The sequence below is a fragment of the Heptranchias perlo genome, chromosome 8, assembly GCF_035084215.1.
Source record: "Heptranchias perlo isolate sHepPer1 chromosome 8, sHepPer1.hap1, whole genome shotgun sequence".
Taxonomy (NCBI): Eukaryota; Metazoa; Chordata; class Chondrichthyes; order Hexanchiformes; family Hexanchidae; genus Heptranchias; species Heptranchias perlo.
In genome coordinates, this window is record NC_090332.1 from 75,150,749 (window position 1) to 75,167,486 (window position 16,738).

At 46.2% G+C, this 16,738-nt stretch overlaps 1 protein-coding gene across 3 annotated transcripts in view; it reads left to right on the forward strand.

Moving 5' to 3' along the window:
• The window catches only part of sash1a (SAM and SH3 domain containing 1a), a 98,334-nt gene that overhangs the window by 59,763 nt on the left and 21,833 nt on the right, over nt 1–16,738 (forward strand). For all 3 annotated transcript variants that reach the window (XM_067989336.1, XM_067989338.1, XM_067989337.1), the window contains exons 10-16: nt 2,773–3,116; nt 6,097–6,249; nt 8,789–8,918; nt 10,212–10,381; nt 13,841–14,050; nt 14,512–14,662; nt 15,810–15,953. In XM_067989336.1, the coding sequence (XP_067845437.1) occupies nt 2,773–3,116; nt 6,097–6,249; nt 8,789–8,918; nt 10,212–10,381; nt 13,841–14,050; nt 14,512–14,662; nt 15,810–15,953 (1,302 nt within the window). The remainder of the gene's footprint in view (nt 1–2,772; nt 3,117–6,096; nt 6,250–8,788; nt 8,919–10,211; nt 10,382–13,840; nt 14,051–14,511; nt 14,663–15,809; nt 15,954–16,738) is intronic.

Consider the following 16,738-nt stretch of genomic DNA (forward strand, 5'->3'; position numbering starts at 1 on the left):
TCGGCACTCTACACCAGTATCCCCCACGATGACGGCATCGCTGCGACAGCATCAATACTCAACACCAACAAAAGCCAATCTCCGGACGCCATCCTACAACTCATCCGCTTCATCCTGGATCACAATGTCTTCACCTTCGATAACCAGTTCTTTACCAAAACACACGGAACAGCCATGGGGACCAAATTCGCACCCCAATACGCCAACATTTTCATGCACAAGTTCGAGCAGGACTTCTTCACTGCACAAGACCTCCAACCAACACTATACACCAGATACATCGACGACATTTTCTTTCTATGGACCCACGGCGAAGAATCACTGAAGAGACTACACGATAACATCAACAAGTTCCATCCCACCATCAAGCTCACCATGGACTACTCCTCAGAATCAGTTTCTTTCTTGGACACACGAATCTCCATCAAAGACGGGCACCTCAGCACCTCACTCTACCGCAAGCCCACGGAGAACCTCACGATGCTCCACTTTTCCAGCTTCCACCCTAACCACGTCAAAGAGGCCATCCCCTATGGACAGGCCCTGCGAATACACAGGGTCTGCTCAGACGAGGAGGAACGCGATGGACACCTACAGACGCTGAAAGACGCCCTCGTAAGAACGGGATATGACGCTCGACTCATCGATCGACAGTTCCGACGGGCCACAGCAAAAAATCGCATAGACCTCCTCAGGAGACTAACACGGGACGCAACCAACAGAGTACCCTTTGTCGTCCAGTACTTCCCCGGAGCGGAGAAACTACGCCATGTTCTCCGCAGCCTTCAACATGTCATCAATGACGACGAACACCTCGCTATGGCCATCCCCACACCTCCACTACTCGCCTTTAAACAGCCACCCAACCTCAAACAGACCATCGTTCGCAGCAAATTACCTAGCTTTCAAGAGAACAGCGTCCACGACACCACACAACCCTGCCGCGGTAACCTCTGCAAGACATGCCAGATCATCGACACAGATACCACCATCACACGAGAGGACACCACCCACCAGGTGCATGGTTCATACTCCTGTGACTCGGCCAACGTTGTCTACCTCATACGTTGCAGGAAAGGATGCCCCAGAGCATGGTACATTGGCGAGACCATGCAGACGCTGCGACAACGGATGAACGGACACCGCGCAACAATCGCCAAACAGGAGGGTTCCCTCCCAGTCGGGGAACACTTCAGCAGTCAAGGACATTCAGCCACCGACCTTCGGGTAAGCGTACTCCAAGGCGGCCTTCGAGACACACGACAACGCAAAATCGTCGAGCAGAAATTGATAGCCAAGTTCCGCACCCATGAGGACGGCCTCAACCGGGATCTTGGGTTCATGTCACGCTACACGTTACCCCACCAGCGAACAAATGTTATCTGTTTTTAATATAACGGGTCAGTTGCTGTCTTTTCTATGTTTCTACCTCTCTATCTCTGTTTTTTTTTGTTTGTTGTTTTTTTTTTGGTGATTTGTATATTCTGAGACCTGGCAGGTAACACCTGTCTGTCTGCACACTGATTGCCTTGGCAACGGGCAGTTGAAAAAACTGTCTGTTATCACCAAGCATTGTTCTGTGAATTATAAATGCGACTTCATTTCCACATCGTTCACCTGAGGAAGGAGGTAGCCTCCGAAAGCTTGTGAATTTAAAATAAAATTGCTGGACTATAACTTGGTGTTGTAAAATTGTTTACAACCAATCTTTGTGTCATCGGCAAACTTAGATATGAGACTTTCTATGCCTTCATCTAAGTCGTTAATAAATATTGTGAACAATTGAGGCCCCAAGACAGATCCCTGCGGGACTCCACTAGTCACATCCTGCCAATGTGAGTACCTTCCCATTATCCCTACTCTCTGTCGCCTTTCGCTCAGCCAACTTTCTAACCAAGTCCGTACTTTTCCCTCAATTCCATGGGCTTCTATCTTAGCTAACAGTCTCTTATGTGGGATCTTATCAAATGCCTTCTGGAAGTCCATATAAATAACATCCATTGACATTCCCCTGTCCAGTTGGAAGGGAATGTTTGTGGCACGCACACTTAAGAGTTTCTTGTACCAATTAGATGAGTTGAGTAGCCCCATGTTGGCAAATTTTCTCATGGTGTTAACTTTTCGTATCTGCACCAAGTCCTCTGGACACAACATTGACCCTTTCTGCAACCTCCTCCCATTATTATTATTTAGTGTATGCAAACTTGGCGTATAATTCCAGCTATCTAAGAGCATTGTCATCACCAGCATGCCAAATGCATATGCCAAACAGATAGATCACTGAGTGAACGTCCAGCAGGAGGCCCAATCGTAGAAGCTGCCTATAAATGTTTCATTTTGGAGCGGGGTGGGCGGGGGCGGGGGCCTGCGTGAGTCATGCTCAGTATCTTACAGGTACAAAGTCTCCTAAGCAGGTACAAAACATGCTGCGCAGCATTCCAGCTATAAAAAAGCCAGAAACACCAGTTCCCACCCCAACAAGTTCAGACAACTGCCATCGTGCTGTGCAAAAAGAAAATTGTTTAACAAGTTAACTTAGAATTGCCACAACTATTTTCTCTGAATTACCAGCAGGTTTGTTAGTATAAAGCACAACTGTATATGGGTGAATGTTTATTATCTATCAGCACAATGATTTGCTGAAGCTGATTTCTAAAATCTCTTTGAGCACTTGCATGCTCTTGAATAATACTGTGTAGAATGTTGCAAGAGTTGTTTCGGAACAAGTGATTGGTTTAATTTTTTTCTTTCCCTCCCTCCCCTCTGCCTTAGAAAACACTTGTGATGGGACATGCAACAACCTGTTGGATTCTCTACGCGATGAAAGATTGGTGAATTATTTAGGGTCGAGGGCCCTAAGAAAGCAGCCGTACTTGAGCGAGGAAGATCCTGCGGCCGTTTGCAGCTCCCCGCCTCCCAGCAGTCTGGATGGGCTGACGGGGAAGAAGCTTGTTAAAGCTTTTCACATTACAGCCGAGCATGGTGTCGTACGGGCTCCGAAGAAATCTGGGAAAACGTCCTCTGACTCAGAATGTGGCGAAGACAAGTCGCACAAGCTATCCCGCTCGCTGACCGACAGTGAGGTGTGCAGGAGCCTCGCTGCTCAGAATCACGGGGTAAGTGGTCAGTCTGGTAAAACAGGGGCAACATTGCTTAATATCATAGAATCTCTCAGCACAGAAGGAGACCATTCGGCCCATCGTTCTTTGAAAGAGCTGTCCAATTACTCCCACTCCCCCACTTTTTCCCCCCATAGCCTTGCAAATTTTTCCTTTTCAAGTATTTATCCAATTCCCTTTTGAAAGTTACTATTGAATCTGCTTCCGCCACCCTTTCAGGCAGTGCATTCCAAATCATAACAACTTAATGCTTAAAAAAAAAATCTCCTCACCTCCCCTCTGGTTCTTGTACCAATTATCTTAAATCTGTGTCCTCTGGTACCAACCCCCCTGCCAGTGGAAACAGTTTCTCCTTATTTGCTATATCAAAACCCTTCATAATTTTGAGCACCTATTAAATCTCTGCTTAACCTTCTCTGCTCCAAGGAGAACAACCCCAGCTTCTCTAGTCACTCCACATAACTGAAGACCCTCATCTCTGGTAGCAGTCTCGTAAATCTCCTCTGCACCCTCTGTAAGGCCTTGACATCCTTCCTAAAGTGTAGTGCCCAAAATTGGACACAGTAGACACTGGACACAATTTTCACTGGAGGATACTAAAATGGACCCTAATCGTTATTCTACAGATGCCTTATATCAGCACCTCAGTGAGAAAGGACAATCCCTTGAAGCTTTTTGTTGGGCAGAGTTATTAAGGGATATGGAACCAACGCAGGTAAATACTGTGTAGAATGGTGCAGAAATCCACCTTTTGGTTAACGTCAATTCATGTGCGTTTAAGTTTTGATTCCTAATAATATGTAGGTTGTTTAAGTGGCCCAAGGGTTGGCTCAACTATCAGGAAAGGCTGAACAGGCTGGGGCTCTTTTCTCCAGAAAAGAGAAGGCTGAGAGGTAACCTCTTCGGGGTCTTAAAAATTATGACGGTGTTTGATAGGTTAGATGTGGAGAAGGTCTTTCCACTTGTGATGGAGTCCAAAACTAGGGGCCAGAAATGTAAGATAGTTACTAATAAACCCAATAAGGAATTCAGGAGAAACTTCTTTACCTAGAGAGGGGTTAGAATATGGAACCTGCTACCACATGGAGTGGTTGAGGCAAATACCCTCGATGCATTTAAGAGGAAGCTAGATAATAACAATAACAATGGGCATTTATATTGTGCCTGTAACGTAATAAAACATCCTAAGGAGCGTTAACAAATAAAATTTGACACCGAGCCACATAAGGAGATATTAGGACAGGTGACCAAAAGCTTGGTCAAAGAGGTAGGTTTTAAGGAAAGTCTTAAAGGAAGAAAGTGAGGTGGAGAGGTTTAGGGAGGGAATTCCAAAGCTTAGGGCCTAGGCAGCTGAAGGCATGGCCGCCAATGGTGGAGCGATTAAAATCGGCGATGTGCAAGAGGCCAGAATTGGAGGAATGCAGAGATCTCGGAGGGTTGTAGCTCTAGAGGAGGTTACAGAATTAGGGAGGGACGAGGTCATGGAGGGATTTGAAAACAAGGATGAGAATTCTAAAATCAAGGGGTTGCCAGACCGGGAGCCAATGTAGTTCAGCGAGCACAGGGGTGATGGATGAACGGGACTTGATGCGAGTTAGGATATGGGCAGCAGAGTTTTGGGTGAACTCAAGTTTACGGAGGATGCAAGATAGGAGGCAAGCCAGGAGAGCGTTAGAATAGTTGAGTCTAGAGCTAACAAAGGAATGGATGAGGGAGAAAGGAATAGAAGGATATCCAGATAGGGTTAGATGAAGTAGGTTGGAGGAGGCTCGTGTGGAGCATAAACACCGGCATAAATACCCACATGAACCTGTTGGGCCAAATGGACTGTTTCTGTGCTGTAAATTCTATGTAAGGGTAAGTGAAACCCATGAAGCGATTCAGATACCAGCTATTGAATATCATGTGTAAGTGGACAGAGCAAATGCAATTGAATGCAGACAAGTGAGCCTGGAGTTTCCTTTGCATTCGCTCCCAGATACCCGCTTGATTGGCACCCCATCCACCACCCTAAACATTCACTCCCTTCACCACCGGCGCACCATAGCTGCAGTGTGTACCATCTACAGGATGTACTGCAGCAACTCACCACGGCTTCTTCGACAGCACCTCCCAAACCCGCGACCTCTACCACCTAGAAGGACAAAGGCAGCAGGCACATGGGAACAACACCACCTGCACATTCCCCTCCAAGTCACACACCAACTCAAAATCCTGGAACTCCCTACCTAACAGCACTGTGGGAGAACTTTCACCACACGGACTGCAGCGGTTCAAGAAGGCAGCTCACCACCACCTTCTCAAAGGCAATTAGGGATGGGCAATAAATGCTGGCCTTGCCAGCGATGCCCACATCCCATGAACGAATAAAAAAAAAATACCTCACTAAGAATCTTCAGCAATTCTGGGGGGAGCCACCTATTGGCAGTTACAGTGGGACAGATTTAGGTCCGCAGTTTACAGTGTAGATTTTTTCATAGGAATTTATAGCCACTCAGGGCCCGATGACAAAGTGTACAACCCCTCCCCCCCCTGCTGTTTTGCTCCCTCAGGGCTTGATGATGAGGCTCGCCCCGCTCTCATTGTTCCCTCTCAAGGCCTGATGATGAGGTTCCTCCACCCTTCCATTGTTCCCACTCAGGGCCCGAAGACAAGTTGCCCAACCCTGGATTAGCTCTGGATTACTAGTCCAGTACCATAACCACTAAACTACTGTACCCTATATCAATATAATTAACATACACTATTATAATAATATGAAGCTCTCACAAGGAATGTGTAAGTTGGCTGGCTCTAAGATATGGGATCTGGCAATAAGGATCTCTCCCCAATTTCCTAGCCCCAACTCGCTGTCCCATCCCTTCCTCTGGAAAATTTGCCCTCTAACCCGAACGGATTTCCTCGATTTCCTGGAGAGATGTGAGATGTGCGCTGAGTTTCACAAATGAAGTGACGTGGTTCTGTTCTATCCCGCTAGTGCGTTTGTAAAGAAAGGGTCAGCAGTGAAAAAGGGAGCGCAATGAAATCCCCCTTAAGTTCACGGAAATCGCTGAGCAGAAAGGTCAAGTCGGTAAAAGAAACTGTGAGGAGGAAGATTACAAAGACGTACAGCGGTAGTGCTCCCCCTCAGGTAAGTAAATCCCTTCGCCTCTCCACCTCCCTTTAAGACCCTCCTCAAAACCCACCTCTTCGACCAAACTTTTAGTCACTGCTCCTAATCATCTCTCCTTCCTCGGCCCAGGGCCTGGTTTTCTTTGCGTCGCCACGTGAAGCACGTTGGGACGTTTTTTCTACATTAAGGACGCTATATAAACTCTGGTGGTAGGTTTTGATACATCGGTTCTCACGTGGTTAACGCTTGCATCTGAACAGCGCCAAGAGGGAGTCAGTGTGAACACATTACGCCCAGCCAGGAACAGCACCAGTTGGTCGTGGTTGTTGGAAGCCAATCATCTCAGCCCCAGGATATTGCTGCAGGAGTTCCTCCGAGCAGTGTCCTAGGCCCAAACACTTTCAGCTGCTTCATCATTGACCTTCCTTCCATCATAAGGTCAGAAATGGGGAAGTTCACTGATGATTGCACAGTGTTCAGTTCCATTCGCAACCCCTCAGATAATGAAGCAGTCCGTGCCCACATGCAGCAAGACCTGGATAACATCCAGGCTTGGGCTGATAAGTGGCAAGTAACATTCGTGCCAGACAAGTGTCAGGCAATGACCATCTCCAACAAGAGAGAGTCTAACCACCTCCCCTTGACATTCAACGGCATTACTGCCGCCGAATCCCCCACCATCAACATCCTGGGGTCAGCATTGACCAGAAACTTAACTGGACCGGCCATATAAATACCGTGGCTGCAAGAGCAGGTCAGAGGCTGGGTATTCTGCGGTGAGTGACTCACCTCCTGACTCCCCAAAGCCTTTCCACCATCTGCAAGGCACAAGTCAGGAGTGTGATGGAATACTCTCCACTTGCCTGGATGAGTGCAGCTCCAACAATTCTCAAGAAGCTCGACACCATCCAGGACAAAGCAGCCTGCTTGATGGCACCCCATCCACCACCCTAAACATTCACTCCCTTCACCACCGACGCACTCTGGCTGCAGTGTGTACCATCCACAGGATGCAGCAACTTCAGCAATCGACAAGGCTTCTGTGAGAGCACCTCCCAAACCTGCGACCTCTACCACCTAGGAGGACAAGGGCAGCAGGCACATGGGAACAACACCACCTGCACGTTCCCCTCCAAGTCACACACCATCCGGACTTTGAAATATATCGCCGTTCCTTCATCGTCGCTGGGTCAAAATCCTGGAACTCCCTACCTAACAGCACTGTGGGAGAACCTTCACCACACGGACTGCAGCGGTTCAAGAAGGTGGCTCACCACCACCTTCTCAAGGGCAATTAGGGATGGGCAATAAACGCTAGCCTTGCCAGCGACGCCCACATCCCATGAACAAATAAAAAAAAATGCGTTCTCTTAATTTGTCATCCTTGTACAGTCCATGGATTGGATAAGTCAGGGGATTAGAGGACTGTCAATCTTTCAAAGAGATTGGGAAATAATTAAATAGACCTACACTTTGTACCTCATTGAACATATTGAGCATGATCTGAGCCCCCAAGATCGGGTGGGGTGGGGGCGAGGGGGGGTAGAGAAAATCAATATTTTTGGGAGCAGGCAGAAATCCCGCCTCCGTCCCACCCATTTTTGGGTTTAACCCAGGCAGATCTGTGTGCGTGTGCACAACAGTCACCAGGGAGTCCCGCCCCCACTTAAATCCGGTGGGCCGATACTTAAAGGGGCACTAGTCCCGCCCCCACTTAAATCCGGTGGGCCGATACTTAAAGGGGCACTGAACCTCATTGCGATACTTAAGGTACTTTATATGTTGTGTATTGGACACTTAAAATGATTTTAACCGTAACTGTTCAGTTTCCCATCACTTCCGATTCACGTCAGGTGAAAGCAGGTGGGAACGGCCGGATCCATGAGGTAACTGCCTTTATTGCAGTGCTTGCAGGCCCGGGAGAGCAGGAGTGCTTTATCCAGGCCCAACAAGCTCACCTGGCACGATTGGATCCCTGTGATCGACCAACCCCCGATGTCCGACCCCCTCAATCCCTCCGATGTCATCCACATCCCCCACCCCCCAACCCCATCCCCCTCCGATTTTTCCAAAGCCCCATGAGCTCTCTCTCTCTCTCTCTCTCTCCTGCCCCCCTCTCTGATTTGCAGTTCCCTTCACTGTCATTCTGGCTTCCTGGCATGTGGGAAACCCGGAAGCCACATTAAGGGCCTCCAATTAAGTCATGATCGCATGGAGAGAGGTAAGAATTTTTTCCCCCGAGTTTCCCACGTGCCCATTGACCCTCCCCCCCACCCCCCCCCCCCCACCTGCTGAGGTCCCGCCGCTTCCCCTTATTTCCTGCTCCCACCAACCGTGTGGTAGAGATGGGAGCTCTGTTGTATAGCGTACCATAAATAGCAATAAAAAGGTTTTCTGTTCATTATCCTCGATGTCAAGGCCAGTGATGACCACAAGGTCACTAGTGAGAGTCATCTCAATACAGAAGTGAGGTTATCTGGGATCAGAAGGGGCAGAGGAGAGGCAAAAATGGAAGAGGCTTCATGTTGCTAAAGTGATTTGTTCCCTTTCTCCCCAGTTGACATCCAATGGAGTGATGCCCACCGCTCAGGTTCCAGATCCAACTGATAAGTCCACCCTACTGGACAGGCCCAAGCTCGGCTCAGTGGAGAGTCTGCGGAGCTCCTTGAGTGGGCAGAGTTCAATGAGTAAGACTACTTCCATCTTTCAGATAGGGTTGCCAACCCTCCAGGATTGTCCTGGAGTCTCCAGGAATTGAAGGTTAATCTCTATAACACTGCTGCAAGCAACCCAGGAGAAAAATCATAGGGGCATTAAAGATTTGTGTTTTTTTCATTTTCTTTGAACATTTTCATTTATTAGTTGTAAAAATATTGGCGACGGGGGAAAAAAGCTGTTTGACCAACAGTCAAGATTAATGTATTGGGTAACAAAGAGTGTTCGTTTTCCAATTGGCCATGGGAAGGCAGTGCGTCATAAGGATGGACCAATGGATGGGGGCGGGATGGTTCGCGGTGGGAGGTCATGTGGATGAACCCTCCAGGAGTACACCCACCCAGAGTTGGCAACCCTACTTTTAGGACTTGTCTAAATGTAGAGAAGACCTGTCGTTCATAAACAGAAAGAAAAACAAACTGTATTGCTATATTCTGACTCCAGAAAATTTGAAGGATTAAAATATAAATATAGAGGGCTGGCTTCCCTGTCTAGGCCCCGATAGGCTCTGGCTCTCATTTGGGGAACTTAAAATTTTCCACCCCCAGGCATTTGCATGGCTGCCTGGCTTTGTGCCTGAAAATTGAGGCAAGAAACAGGAGCACAGCTATAGGCCTCAGAGGCCTGCATCTGCGATCCTGGCCCCTGCCACTGAGTTATTCTCTCCAGAGGCTATCAGAAGGCCCCAAGGCCTCGCGGTGTGGTGGAGGGGGGGGGGGGGGATATGTACCTGGAGTTAGCTCCTCTTCAGTCTTCGGGATGCCTCCATGCCCGCCCACCCCTGCCCCACAGACTCTCCAGCCCATGGGGATCCCAGTGCAGGCCCTTGTACTAGGATTCTCCAGGTGCCCCTTTTTCTTCTTCACATTGCCTGGGCAACGGGATGATTCCTCAGGCGCACTGAGGAGAAATATCCACCCTTAGCGGTATTTTTCTCCCCATAACCAAGCCAAATCCTCTGTAAAGTGTAGAAGGAGTCATGTAAGTAGCCAAAGCTCATAAGGATAATTGGAGGTTACCCTTCATGACTTCAAACCCATCTCTCCCACAAACCCAAACCAGAAGAATTACATTTCCCAGAAATCCATGCAATGAACTAAGGGAGAGGGGAGAAACAGGCCCCGGGGGTGGGGGAGAATCAGGCCTCACTTTGGACGACATAGACTATAACAACTAAAGTCATCTTTGCTTATACTTAGGAATTAAGGAAAGCTGGTGTTGGTTATTGCCAGGAGTTTGTCACTTGTACCTGTTCTCTGTTTCAGGCGGTCAGACAGTGAGTACCACGGATTCATCAACCAGTAACAGAGAAAGTGTAAAATCAGAAGATGGTGAGGATGAGGAATCTGCTTACCAGGGGCCTTTTTGTGGCCGTGCTCGGGTCCACACTGATTTCATTCCAAGTCCGTACGATACAGATTCGCTGAGACTCAAGGTACCTCTGAATTTATCTTCACTTTATATTTGTCTGTATTTCTAAGAGGGGTCCAGAGGTTTACTTTCCCCCCAAAGTACTTTCCTCTACTTTTAAAGTTTTACCATTTCGTGTAGATGTCCTCTCCTTATTCTTCCTCCCATAATATATCACCTCTCAACTCTCTGCATTAAATTTCACCTGACATCATTCTGTCCATTCTACTAACCCATGTCCTCCTGAAGTTGTTTGCAGTCCTCTTCGCTGTTAACCATGCTTCCTATTTTTTTATGTAGTACTTAAATTTGAATAATATTCCCTCCTTTACCCAAGTCCAAATCATTTATATATTTTGAGGAGAGCAGTGGTCCTAACACTGACCCCTGGAGGTGGAGCAATGAAAAGTAACTACAGATCAGCTCGTCGATCTACATCTGGTAACTACAGACCCATTAGCCCAGTGACCTTGTCAGAAAAAAGAGGGGTTTACTTTTGGGCCTTCGTGTTTGCAGCCAGCTCCTCTGATTCTCTTACTGGACAGGGACTGGGCACAGAGCCATTTCTTCTGGGTGCCCTTGAAAATGGCACGTGCCAGTGATGCAGGAGGAAAGCGAGGCAGGACAGGTTGCAATGTCCCGTTTACATGGCAGCCCTTAGCCTGCATCTACTGCGGGTGCAAACACTCCCTCTTGGGAGAAGTCCCAGAGATCCCAGAAACATAGAAAATAGGAGCAGAAGTAGGCCATTCAGCCCTTCGAGCCTACTCCGCCATTCAATATGATCATGGCAATACCATATTCCCGCTCTCTCCCCATACCCCTTGATGCCTTTTGTGTCTAGAAATCTATCTAGCTCCTTCTGAAATATATTCAGTGACTTGGCCTCCACAGCCTTCTGTGGTAGAGAATTCCACAGGTTCACCACCCTCTGAGTGAAGAAATTTCTCCTCATCTCAGTCCTAAATGTCCTACCCTGTATCCTGAGACTGTGACCCCTCGTTCTGGACCTCCCAGCCAGGGGAAACATCCGCCCTGCATCCAGTCTGTCTAGCCCTGTCAGAATTTTATATGTTACAATGAGATCCCCTCTCATTCTTCTAAACTCGAGTGAATACAGGCTGAGTCGACCTAATCTCTCCTCATACGACAGTCCTGCCATCCCAGGGATCAGTCTGGTGAACCTTTGCTGCACTCCCTCTATGGCAAGTAAATCCTTTCTTAGGTAAGGAGACCAAAACTGCACACAATACTCCAGGTGTGGTCTCACCAAGGCACTGTATAACTGCAGTAAGACATCCTTGCTCCTGTACTCAAATCCTCTTGCAATGAAGGCCAACATACCATTTGCCTTCCTAACTGCTTGCTGCACCTGCATGTTTGCTTTCAGTGACTGGTGTACAAGGACATCCAGGTCCCTTTGTACATCAACATTCCCCAATCTATCACTATTTAAATAATACTCTGCCTTTCTGTTTTTCCTTCCGAAGTGGATAACTTCACATTTATCCACATTATACTGCATCTGCCATGTATTTGCCCACTCTAAATCACCTTAAAGCCTCTTTGCATCCTCCTCACATCTCATGATCCCACCTAGTTTTGTGTCGTCAGCAAACTTGGAAATATTACATTTGGTTCCCTCATCCAAATCATTGATATATATTGTGACTAGCTGGGGCCCAAGCACTGATCCCTGCGGTACCCCACTAGTCACCGCCTGCCACCCCAAAAAAGACCCATTTATTCCTATTCTCTGCTTCCTGTCTGTTAACCAATTTTCAATCCATGCCAATGTATTACAACCAATCCCATGTGCTTTAATTTTGCACACTAACTTCTTATGTGGGACTTTATCAAAGGCCTTCTGAACAACATAAAGAGGGCAGAGATCCAATATCATGATGTTAACCACTCCTTAGTGGACAAATTATAGGAAAATCAACTCTTAACTTTTGTTTTAACTTTAGAAAGTGAATCGGACAGGGAGATTGAGACACACGCATATATATTGAACACCAGTCCTAACTATCGTTTACATTTAAAAGTCCAAAACAAGTCATAACTTACATAATACCTGTTTATACAATGTCATTGGGGAGGGAAACATTAATTTTGCAAGAACTTGCTTTGATGTTTCCAGGTGGTAAAAATGTAAAGAGTGAATTTAGAGACTTTTATCTGAGGTAAATCATCATTTCTAAGATAAATGATTGAAGTACTATTTGTTTGATATCGGAATAATGCTACATTTATAGACCATCCCTAGTAGTCCTAAGAAAGTGGTGGTGGGTCTTAGATGTCAGCCGTGGCTCAGTGTTAGCACTCTCGCCTTTGAGCCAGAGGGCTGTGAGTTCAAGTCCCATTCCAGAGACTTGAGCACAAAATCTACGCTGGCACTCCAGTGCAGTACTGAGGGAGTGCTGCATTGTCAGAGGTGCCATTTTTCAGATAAGATGTTAAACCAAGGGCCCTTTCAGGTGGATGTAAAAGATCCCATGGTACTATTTCAAAGAAGAGCAGGGGAATTCTCCCTGGTGTCCTGGCCAATATTTATCCCTCAACAACAATAAAAAACAGATTATTTGGCCATTATTACAGTGCTCTTTATGGGACCTTGCTGTGTGCAAATTGACTGCCCCGATTCCTTACAGTACAACAGTGACTACACTTCAAGAAGTATTTCATTGGCTATAAAGCACTTTGGGACATCCTGAGGTCATGAATGGTGCTATATAAATGCAAGTCTATCTATCTATCTATCTTTCTTTTTCTTCTTGAACCACTTGCTCCCACAATGGCATCAGGTAGGCAATTCCAGGATTCTGACCCAGCAACAATGAAGAATGATGTGTTACTTGGAGGTAATGGTGCTTCCATGACATTGGTACTCTTATCCATCTTGGTGGCAGATTTCATGGGATTGGGAGTTCTATCGAAGTAACCTTGCTGGTGCATCCTGTAAGTAATATATACTGCAACTACAGTGCTACCAGTGGTAGATATTGAGGCTGTATATTGGTAAGGGCGTGATCAAGCGAACCGCTCTGTCCTGGATGGTGTCGAGTTTCTTAAGTGTTGTTCAGACTGTGCCCATCCGAGCAAGTATTGAGTATTCTACCATGCTCTACACTTGAGTCATGTAGATGGTGGAGCGGTTTTGAGGGGCAGGAGGTAAGCCACTCATCGCAGAGTTACCTGTATTATGGGCTCTAGTCTCTGGTCATTTATCTCATTGCTGTTTCTGGGAGCTTGCTGTGTGCAAGTTGGCCACCCCGTTTCCTACATTACAACAGTGACTACACTTCAAAAAGTACTTCATTGTTTCTTTGGGACATCCTGAGGTCATGAAAGGCACGATATAAATGTCATTGGGGAGGGAAACATTAATCTTGCAAGAACTTGCTTTGATGTTTCCAGGTAGTTTTGGTACCTCTACATGTTTCAACAGAAAATAGTGATAATCTGTCAACCTGTTTTACAGAAAGGAGACCTTATAGACATAATCAGTAAACCCCCAGGGGGGACTTGGATGGGTCTGTTGAACAATAAAGTTGGAACATTCAAATTCATCTACATGGATGTTGTGAATGATGAAACGGAGAAACCAAAAAGGCCAAGGAGGAGGAGACGAGGAGGCAAACAGCTGAAACCCCAAAACGTTCAGGAGCTCCTCCAACGCATTGACCTACAGGTTGGTTTCTTGGCTCACTCTATTCATGCCTTTATTCGTTGAGTCCCTAAGTCTGGGATTCACTGGCAAAAAAAGAATGAATTCACACATAAGAACCCTAAATTTGATGGTAGTTCTCCTGCGTACAGTAGAGGCCAATTTTCATTTTGGTACTGCGGCAACAAGACAAAAATCGCAACAAAAAAAATTTTCTTCACGCCAATACGATTTTGGAGGAGGCCTTGAGATAGGTGGCCTTGCTCCTGCCTGAAACAGGCAGGAACCTTGCGAATATATTGAAATCGGGGTCCTGTGACATATTTAGGACTCGGATGCAACAACAAGGATCCGGAAAGTCCTCTGACCTGCCTGCTAGGCCCCAGGAGCAGACCTACAAGAAGGTCCTCTGACTCACCTGCCGCCCTCCCCAACCTCTCAATTTTCCAGTCTCCATCACTCTGTTGTGTTTGTTCCGTTTACAGCAGCACATGCCGACTCTTCTATTGAACGGGTACGAGGATCTGGACACATTCAAGCTGCTGCAGGAGGAGGACTTGGACGAACTGAACATTCTCGAACCGCAGCACAGGTCCCGGCTGCTGACGGCTGTCGAACTTCTGCACGACTGTGACAGTAAGATCAGCACCTTTATTTGGATAGTAAAAATTGCGGTCAGACAGTTGAGGCAGGACAAGGAATAATTGTTCAGCTTTATTGTTGCATCACCTCTGTTAATGTTAATAAAAGAAAGGCATCTTTAGATTTGTTTGAGATGTTGAAACATCTCAAAGACCTTCACACAATCAATTACATTTGGAGAATCACCGACTGTTATGCATGTAAAATGTTTTCAGAATGTAATCGAAGAATTTTGCAGCACAGGAGGAGGGCACTCAGCCCTGTGCCAACACTCAGAGTATTCCCTGAGTCCCCCTCCCCTGCCCTTTCACTGCATCCTTAAAAAGTATATATTTTTCAAGTAATTTATTTATAGATTCTCTTCCACCTGTGTTTCTGATAGGACACGACCTTCTGGGTGGAAAATAAAAATCTCCTAATCCTTCCCTTCGTTCTTTGGTTTTGATTTTGATTTTTTAAATTTGTTCTCAGAATGTGTGCGATCTGGCAAGGTCAGATTTATTGCACAGAATTCCACAGAAATTACAACACGGAAACAGGCCATTTGGCACAACCAGTCCCTGTCAGTGTTTATCCTCTACACACTTAATTCAAACAATAGCCATAGATAAAAAAAAAAGCAGCCAATCAGAGGACAGCTGATCACATCATAGAACCAAGAAATAAACCTGAGACTGGCTCAACCTAGTCCACAGATACCAATAAAACAACTTCAAACAGTTCCTACTATTGAACATGATGTGGAGATGCCGGTGATGGACTGGGGTTGACAATTGTAAACAATTTTACAACACCAAGTTATAGTCCAGCAATTTTATTTTAAATTCACAAGCTTTCGGAGACTTCCTCCTTCCTCAGGTAAATGTACCTGAGGAAGGAGGAAGTCTCCGAAAGCTTGTGAATTTAAAATAAAATTGCTGGACTATAACTTGGTGTTGTAAAATTGTTTACTATTGAACAACTAAAGTTAATTAAGTTAAACTTAAAATACAGTAAAATAAAGAAGAATTTCAGTACTTAGCAACTGACTCAAGTGCTGTTTAATAATGGTTTCCGTTATGTTTTTTGCACCTCTTGTTTGTTTTAATTCGCACTGCTGAACTTTTGACATTAATTGGCCTTTAATATTTTCTTCCTACAGGTAACAGTGATAAGGACCCAGCTGGTGAATGTGCCTCTCAGGAGATTTTGTCCCACTTTTCCCTTAAGCACACTGGTCCAGACCTGCAGAGACACTCTCCCTGGGATTCAGGCTGCTTTGAGGAGAGTGGATATCCCGAGAATGGTAGGGGCAGCTCAAACTAACTCAGTGCAACTGTTTTCTACAGATAATGCCCTCACTTTCTCAGGGGCTTGAGCACATAATCCAGGCTGACAGTCGCAGTACAGTACTGAGGGTGTGCTGCACTGTCGGAGGTGCCGTCTTTCAGATGAGATGTTAAACCCAGGCCTCGTCTGCCCTCTCAGGTGGACGTAAAAGATCCCACGACACTGTTCGAGGAAGAGCAGATGAGTTCTCCCCAGTGCCCTGGCCACTTTTTATCCCTCAACCAACGTCACTAAAAACAAATTATCTGGTAATTATCACATTGTTGTTTGTGAGACCTTGCTGTGCTCATATCCCTGCCAAATTTTCTACATTACAACAGTGACTCACTTCAAAAGTATTTCATTGGCTGTAAAGCGTTTTGGGACATCCTGAGGTTGTGAAAGGCGCCATGTAAATGCAAGTTCTTTCTTTATGTTGGTGTGCTTCAGACACTACTCGGTTTTTATGTGCCATTTTCTCTATTCTTGGATTTATTTCTGCGTACACATCTGTAGGTTCCTTAGAGGAAGTATTCAATTAGTCGAGGAGCCACTACAGACCCTAGCAAATGGAAATCCATAGCAACCTTGATGCTGAATGTACTTCAGACAGAGGTTGTTACAGCATTGAGCAGTATTATAGTACAGAACTATATTACAGCAGTGCTCCATATTAAAGCACTGATCATAGTACAGCACTGATCCATATTACAGCATTGGTCCATATTACAGCACCAAGCAGTACTGATCTGTGTCACAGTA